General features: G+C 36.1%; 2 protein-coding genes across 2 annotated transcripts in view; one reads left to right on the top strand and one right to left on the bottom strand.

Moving 5' to 3' along the window:
• Positions 1-1,302: 1,302 nt before the first annotated feature.
• Positions 1,303-2,580, bottom strand: LOC125267823 (gamma-crystallin M2-like). Its single transcript, XM_048189822.1, has 3 exons — positions 2,240-2,580; positions 1,906-2,148; positions 1,303-1,619 (listed from the first exon to the last, which is right to left on the bottom strand). The coding sequence occupies exons 1-3, from the start codon at positions 2,243-2,245 to the stop codon at positions 1,347-1,349; spliced, it is 522 nt and encodes a 173-aa protein (XP_048045779.1). The 5' UTR covers positions 2,246-2,580; the 3' UTR covers positions 1,303-1,346.
• A 4,085-nt stretch (positions 2,581-6,665) lies between these two features.
• The window catches only part of inpp5jb (inositol polyphosphate-5-phosphatase Jb), a 29,565-nt gene continuing 27,333 nt past the window's right edge, over positions 6,666-8,897 (top strand). Inside the window, exon 1 of the mRNA XM_048189821.1 lies at positions 6,666-7,183. The gene's annotated coding sequence lies outside the window, so the exon portion shown is untranslated. The remainder of the gene's footprint in view (positions 7,184-8,897) is intronic.

Here is an 8,897-nt window from a genome sequence, read left to right as displayed (position 1 = left end):
CGTCTGCCCTGCCGGCGCCAACCAAGCGCCTTGCCCTGGTCGTCTGCCCTGCCGGCGCCAACCAAGCGCCTTGCCCTGGTCGTCTGCCCTGCCGGCGCCAACCAAGCGCCTTGCCCTGGTCGTCTGCCCTGCCGGCGCCAACCAAGCGCCTTGCCCTGGTCGTCTGCCCTGCCGGCGCCAACCAAGCGCCTTGCCCTGGTCGTCTGCCCTGCCGGCGCCAACCAAGCGCCTTGCCCTGGTCGTCTGCCCTGCCGCCATCAACGCGTCCCTCCCCCTGGTCCTCCTCCAGTCCACCTCCCTCCTGAGAGTTGTTTTTGTTCTTTTTTTCATGGAGCGTCTGGTAGCCGCTCTGTAAGGAGGGGGTACTGTCATGATCATGAGTTGGAGTGCCCCATTTAGCCACCAGAGGGCACTCCAACATGGACTTTTGTCACTTGTCTTAACTACAATTCCCATACTCACTCCTGGACTCATTATCCCACTCATTGCACTCAGCTGTTTTGTGTTTCATCATTAGTGTCTGTCTATTTATACTCAGTTGTTTCTGTCCTTGGTTGTGGTTTGTTGTATTGTCTTGCACATTTTGTATCGCTGGTTTTTTTTATTTTGTGGACTGTTTATCTGGATTTTGACCCCTGCCTGTTTTTGGATGTACGACTGTGGATTGCCCAATAAAGGCTGCGATTGGATCTTACCATCTTCTTGTGCACCCGTGACAGTTATTTAGTTACTTTTTATGGAAAGTAATGTTACATTTGTGTTTTCCTCACATGAGCTGAGCTTGCTTGTTTTTTTAAAAACAACAAAAAGGTTACATTTTTGGCAAATGTAAAGGCCCTTTCAAACCAAAAGTGCAATGAATAAGCTTCAGGCTGATGGAAATGAGATGTTTATCTCAAGTCATTTTTGCTTATTAGTATGGTTGAATTAGATCATAGAAGGTCAGCAGCAAAGACACTGGTTAATAAAGTCAGATTAAATGCATGAAGTATATTCGTTTAATTTAATATTTTTCATTATTGCGGGTTTGTGCTTTTTTTTTTTTTTTTTTTTTTTTTTTTTTTTTTTTTTGATTGCATTTCACTGTTTTTATACATTGAGGAAAACTGACTCTGCTTTTGTGCAAGTGAGATGAGTAAATGCATGTTCACATTTAGTCTAGAACTTCAATACCCATACAGTAATTGATCATTATTTTGACATTTCTTTATTTGTTTTGCATTTCCGTTTATTTCATGAGAAATTTGTTTGTGCATTACTCAAGCAAATATTTGTGGCATTAATGATTTTCAAGACACAAAATTTAGTGTTCTCATGAAATCGTTTTATTATTCGATACACTGGAGCTAGTACCAAGAGTCCATGATACGCCTCATGCTCATGAATCTCATGCCGCCCATATTGCTGAAGCTCCTGTACTCTCCAGGCCCGAAGTGCCACATCCTGCCTCTGTAGTGGGGCTGCTCATACATGAGCCAGTGGCCGTCCATCACATGACAGGACTGGCAGTGAGACATGTGGTAACGGTCCATGATGTTGTCACAGTCATCCATCATCTCATACATCTGACCCATGAAGTTCTCCCTCTCGTAGATCCTCATTCTGTAGGATCCCCTGTGCTGTAGTGGAAGAGAAGTCCATTATTCTCAAGTTCGTCAGGCAGAATTAACATAAAATGTATATATCTATCTCAAATCACCATTCTAATAGAATCCTTTGTACTTTTCAATATCTATGAAGAATTAGTTCTGTCTCAAATCACCATTCTAATAGGATCCTCTGTACTTTTCCAAAAAAAAAAAAAAAAAAAATCTCTAACCCCTAAAAAAACAGACTGAATTCTCTGCTTCATGTTTTGAAATAAATATAAATGAAATATTTCAGTTCATGCAACGTGGAGCTCACCATGGGGATCATACGGCAGGACCTGATGCAGTTGCTCATTCCAAACATAGACATGTAATCGGCGTACTCGCCCCTCCTGAAGAAATACCCGTTTCCCATGTAGTTGGATTGATCGTACATCATCCAGCATCCGCTCTCCACTCTGCAGGAGTGACAGCGGCTCATGTAGGAGTGCATATCAGCACAGTCGCCCATACAGTTGTAGGAGCGACCCTGGAAGTTCCTGTCCTCAAAAAAGGTGACCTGAAAATGAAAGTGATTCATTTAGTGATCATACCAAATAAATTTAGAAGAAGTTAAAATATGTGGAAATGGCAGCTGGAACAAGGTTTACCTTCATGGTTGCGCTTGCTGACCCCTCAGTGGATCCACAAAAGAGAAGCTGAAGCCTGTTCTGGTTGTTGACTGACTGCTGTCACCTGTGCTTTTATACTAGACCAAGACTAAAGACTACACAACACCTATTGTTAGGCGATTCCTGACTCTGCATGTTGGAATAGAGACCATTCTAGGTAAAGCTTGGTATGTAGATCTTAGTGTTCACGTTTATTTTAGGACAAATGATTATATTTTTCTTAGTTAAAAAGAATGTGAATCTAGAAACACTTCAAAAACATTCCGGTAATACTTTACAATAATGTTCAGTTTGTTATGATTAGGTATCATGAACTAACAGTGAATAACTTTTAATATTTCTGCATATATTAATACTTACATTTTAACTAAGTTGAATAAATCAGGTTAAATAAATTAATGCTATATCATCAATAAACATTAATAGTTTATTGAATGAACAAGTGTATATTCATAAATTAGCACGGATATGGATTAGTGGACAGTTTGTCAGTTTGTGATATCTCACATATTTTTCTTCACAAATTTAATCTAATGGTAATGTTGCCATCATTCTTAATGTGTCAACTAAAAATAAAAATGTAAAGTGTTACTGAAATACTAATAATCATGAGATCCAAAGATTGTGTCACGTCCTATCCTATAGTGAGTTGCATTTGGTCTTCGGTTTGTATAAATGTATGTTTATGACCACATTTTTCAACTTTTGATTTAACACTGGAAACATTACTATTTTTAATGTTTTTGAACGAAGTCTCTTATGCTCATTAAGGCTGCATTTATTTCATAATAAATACAGAAAAAACAATAATATTGTGAAATATTATTACAATTTTAAAAAAATTAATTGAATTTTTATGGTTTTCTATTTTAATAAACTTTAAAATATAATTTATTTCTGTGATCAAAGCTGAATTTTCAGCATCATTACTCCAGTCTTCAGTGTCACATGATCCTTCAGAAATCATTCATAAATGATGATTTATTATCAATGTTGGAAACAGTTGCTTAATATCATGCTTAATATCATTTTATAACATGTGATACTTTTTCAGGATTCTTTGATGAATAAAAAGTTAAAAAAATATCAGCATTTATTTAAAATAGAAATCTTTTGTAACAATATACACTACCGTTCAAAAGTTTGGGGTCAGTTTTTTGTTTGTTTTTCCTTTCTTTTCTTTTTTTGAAAGAAATTATTACTTTTATTCATCACGGATGTGTTAAATTGATAAAAAGTGATAGTAAAGATTTATATTGTTAAAAAAGATTTATACTTTGAACAAATGCTGTTCTTTTTAACCTTTTATTCATCAATGAATCCTGAAAAAAGTATCACAGGTTCCAAAAAATATTAATCAATGCAACTGTTTTCAACATTGACAATAACTGAGTATCAAATCAGCATATCAGAATGATTTCTGAAGGATCATGTGACACTGAAGACTGGAGTAATGATGCTGAAAATTCAGCTTTGATCACTGGAATAAATTACATTTTAAAGTATATTAAAGTCATATTTTAAATTGTAAACCATAATTTTAAATTGTAATAATATTTCACAATATTATTATTTTTTCTGTATTTATGAAATAAATGCAGCCTTAATGACCATAAGAGACTTCGTTCAAAAACATTAAAAATAGTAATGTTTCCAAACTTTTGGAACTTACGGCACTGCAATGCATAATGTGTTACTTGAAAAAGTAATCTGATTAGTGATTACGTAACTCAAGTTACTTGTAATGACGTAAAAAAACGTCAATTTTGATTTCATGGGGACTTTAAAGACCACATAACAACACATTGGCATCACTGTTGTTTTGTGCAGCATCACTCATACTCATATGTATTCTTCTGTCAGGCCAGTAGATGGCGATGTCACTTTGTAATGAACATGAGCCTATAGACGTTTTTTTCCTGTTTATTTTTTTACTAAACATTTGCTTACAAAGTACAAAATTAGGAGCCTATAGACTGAACACGGAACACACATGCGCATGGTGACGTCATGTGCATGTGTATTACATGTTCAGTCTATAGGCTCCTAATTTTGTACTTTGTAAGCAAATGTTTAATAATAATAGTAAAAAAATAAACAGGAAAAAAAGTCTATAGGCTCTCATGTTTCTTGAATAGCCTTTTCACATAGGCTATTCACGTTTTTGTAGTTTACACTGATAATGGTACCAGAATTGCAACAAGCATATTTTCATACTCATAAGGCATGTTCAGACCTTTATTTTGAAATAGCGATGGACATGAAAAATCATGAAAGATTGGTTGAAACATGTTTGTTTTCATGCTAAGAGTTCAAAAGATAACATCCATTGACTTTTTTGAGGAAAAAAAGGTCTGAAAATGTTTTTAATAGAAAAAAAAAATACATTTATGATTGTGGCAGCGAGCTATAACCCACATACATGTTGTTTTTATGTTTATTAGAGGCTGAATTCATATCAAATTCTGCCAAACTTCCCATACTACTTCTATATAGGATGTCTACTTCATAAATTGAATGAAAATAATGGAAATATATGCTTCAGATCACTCAAACCATATATGGAAATGGAGGCGCCCTTATATGGTCAGTAATGGAGCTTGGGTGTCATCTAGTGAAAACGTGTGGTACTGCACCCAAACTAAATCTCACTGAAAGCTCATTTTTTGAGATATCAACCTGAAATCTTGTTCAGATTTTTGGCTTTTATGTTCCTGCAGTTTTAGAGTCAAGCTTGTTTTATAAAATATATATTTTATATAAAATATATTTTCACATTTTACATTTTCATAAACTTAAACTTCTATAACTTTTTTCTGTTTCATATTCCAAAGTATTCTTGAATTACAACCATTTAAGTTTGGATAGTGCATTTTCATGTCTATAAAAAAGCGGGGGTGAGAGTTAACAGGTTAAACTTTGAAACCTGATTTCAAAAGTTTGCATTTTCATGCCCCCAAAACGCTGTTGTCGTGTAAATGAATGGCCTAAACACATAAAGTTTTCCGTTTTTAGTTGAAAACAGTTGTGTAAACGATCCCTAAATCACTTAAAGTCAGCATGACAGAAATTACGATAGTCTTTTCTTCTCTATCATGATGTATATCCAAGTAAAACGGCTTCTTGAATGAGACAGGACAGGACTTTTGTTTTTGTTGAGATCTCTTGTGAGTGACAGGTTACTGGAGGGATTATTGTCCCGTCCTCGCGCCGGTGAACACGTCATCAGAGAAGAAAAGGGTGGGAGACTTTAATGTTTTTGATTAAAGATTATGTGCATTTAAAAGAAATAATGATGCACGTGGATAAATCATATATAGGTCTAATAATAATGTCAATTTTGATGATGACTTTAACCCCATCAGACTTGTTCTGAACAATTTACTACTTATTTTTGGCTTTCATATGCAATAAATGTAATAATATTTTCATTTGCCATTAAACCGTACAATTATCTCACTGAACTGCGAATGGTTTTCCTTAATGGTTTAGTTCACCCAAAAATGAAAATTCTGTCATTTATTACTCACCCTCATGCTGTTCCACACCCGTAAGACCTTCGTTAATCTTTGCAACACAAATTAAGATATTTTTGTTGAAATCCGATGGCTCAGTGAGGCCTGCATAGGGAGCAATGACATTTCCTCTCTCAAGATCCATTAATGTACTAAAAACATATTTAAATCAGTTCATGTGAGTACAGTGGTTCAATATTAATATTATAAAGCGACGAGAATATTTTGGTGCGCCAGAAAAAACTAAATAACGACTTATACAGTGATGGCCGATTTCAAAACACTGCTTCAGGAAGCTTCAGAGCATTATGAATCAGTGTGTCGAATCAGCTGTTTGGAGCGCCAAAGTCACGTGATTTCAGCAGTTTAGCGGTTTGACACGCGATCTGAATCTTGATTCGACACAAAAGATTCATAACCCTCCGAAGCTTCCTGAAGCAGTGTTTTGAAATCGGCCATCACTGTATAAGTCGTTATTTAGTTTTTTCTGGCGCACCAAAATATTCTCGTCGCTTTATAATATTAATATTGAACCACTGTACTCACATGAACTGATTTAAATATGTTTTTAGTACATTAATGGATCTTGAGAGAGGAAATGGCATTGCTCCCTATGCAGGCCTCACGATTTCAACTAAAATATCTTAATTTGCGTTCCAAAGATGAATGGACGGCATGAGGGTGAGTAATTAATGACATTATTTTCATTTTTGGGTGAACTAACCCTTTAATGTTGATAAAAAAGAAAAGAAAAAAGGGATGTGCTCGGGTTGTCATGACAACAGCAAAGCGTTCTCATGCGGCATTTCATTATTTACACTGAAACAAAGCCTATTCCACAACCAAACCCGATCCTTTAACACTTTTGCTGCCTTGCAAGAGGAAATGCAAATATAATCTTTATTTATAGTGGAGCTCCAGCGGAATACCATGTGACAAGAGCGCACGTCCGTGGTGATTAAATCTGTGACGGAAGCAACGCCAGCAGCTCTGCTGCAATAAGTGCATGAAGCGCGAGCACTGAAGGACAGCACTGACCATCGCAGTGTCTTGTCATTGACAGCACGCGCTGCGGGTTGCTTTACGAAACGAATTCACGTCGAAGAACACCGCGACATCTGCAGATGAAATGCTCTCGCCTTTAGCGACCCATTTTCTCCTTTCAGTGAACCTCAAGGTCTTTCGCTTTTAATGAAACAGGAAGAACGGGCACTGATGTGACACACTGGACCTGAACGCGCTTTCACATTCATCAGCTGAACCGATATTGTCGCATGATGATGAGCTATTTTGATCTCTGCCAAGATATTTGAATATATTTATCAGTAAGTCTGGTTTCCAGCGGTGCCCATCAGATCTGTCAACATACCTTCAGTTCTCTTCAGCCTGCCTTGATCGAGGAAATTGGGTAAGAAACACACTAACGCAACACTATAATTGCACAATGTAATGCATGTCGATTGCACAAATATGATATGATGAATAACTTGTACGTAATAAGCTGTAGTATAACATTACCATTACAGATATATACATTTAGACCCTGTGCTGATTCTTTCTCAGTACTTCAGTGGTGTTTAACTGATACTGGATTGTTTACATGTTGTTTTTGTCAGGGTTTTATTTTGTGTTCACTATCATTTAAACTATTTTTAAATGTGTGGTATTAATCAGTGTGTGTGTGTGTGTGTTTGAAAGAGAGAAATGCATGTGCATCAGTGTATCTGTGGCATTATTCAGAGGTTGAAAGACCATCACAAACAGCCTTGCAATGTAATTAGCGTTATCAGATACTGAATGGTTCAAAAGCTTCTTCGTACATCCTCTAATGAAACACACACACACACACACACACACACACACACACACACACACACACACACACAAGTAGGTCATAATACACATTATTGTAAGGTGACCTTCAGCATTTTCTCAGTGTCTGACCTTATGTGTAACCATGGCTCGAAGGTATTAGAATATTTGGAGCGTACATTATGTTTAAGACTATATAAATCTATCTATCTATCTATCTATCTATCTATCTATCTATCTATCTATCTATCTATCTATCTATCTATCTATCTATCTATCCACCTATCCACACACAAACACATATTCAAATGCATACACAATGATTCACTGCAAGAATTTCATGTGGGTGTATGTGTGTATATGCATAACCAAATATATACACAATGACTCATTGCGTTTGTTTGGGGTCATTTCTAGGTGGAGTCTATATTTTTGTCTCTTTTCCTTTTCTGCTGGTCACATGCTTTGCGTTATTCCACACCGATAAGCAAATACGTCTAGTCGTGAGCTTGACTGTAACAATCTTGTCAATACAGGGAAAGCCGGTCAGGCAGACAAACACAGAGCACAGCGAGGTGAAGACCATGACTACTGTGCAAAAGCAAAGACTTGTGACTGTGTACATATTTAAAATGCGGTTGTTGGATTTTTGTATCAATATGTTTGCATTATATTACACTGAAAACAATGTGGTGTGGAAACAGTTTTCATCAGTTTTGAAGTAAAAAAACGCAATAGTGTTTTTTTTAATCAACATCCTCCAATAATCTTTGTGTGTTCTTTATTACCCTGGCTGTTTGTTACGTTTAACTCCTTTATTTTTATGGTTTTTAATGCTGTCACTGCATCTTTAAAAAAAAAAACTTTTAAAAGTTACACTTTGTACCTTATTTACCCATAAAGGGTGCATATGAGTACCTTAAAGAAACATATTAGTACCTAAAGTGTACATATTCATATCTTTTCATAACTGCTCCACTGACAGCTTTTCCAACTGTTTTGGAAAAAACAGTAAAACAAAGTCTCAGGGCCACAATATACCTATAGGTATACCTAAGGTTTGCATATGTGCTTTAGGTTTTGTATAATATCAGGGTTTTATGGCTCATATAGTCTGATATAGTAAGAATATGGAGCTCAAACTTGAGGAAAAAAACAACTCAATTGGCCCAAACTGGTCAAAAATTTGCAATTTGGTGCAGTTGCAGATATATGGCCAAAAAGTAAGATGAAATTGTGATAGCTTGTAATGTAAATAAACCCAAGTTGGGTTGAAAATGGACAAACCCAATGATTAGGTTGTTTTGACC

Source organism: Megalobrama amblycephala, linkage group LG4 (genome assembly GCF_018812025.1).
Source record: "Megalobrama amblycephala isolate DHTTF-2021 linkage group LG4, ASM1881202v1, whole genome shotgun sequence".
Lineage (NCBI taxonomy): Eukaryota > Metazoa > Chordata > Actinopteri > Cypriniformes > Xenocyprididae > Megalobrama > Megalobrama amblycephala.
Note: the sequence above shows the minus strand (reverse complement) of the source record. Positions and strands in the feature narration are given on the sequence as shown.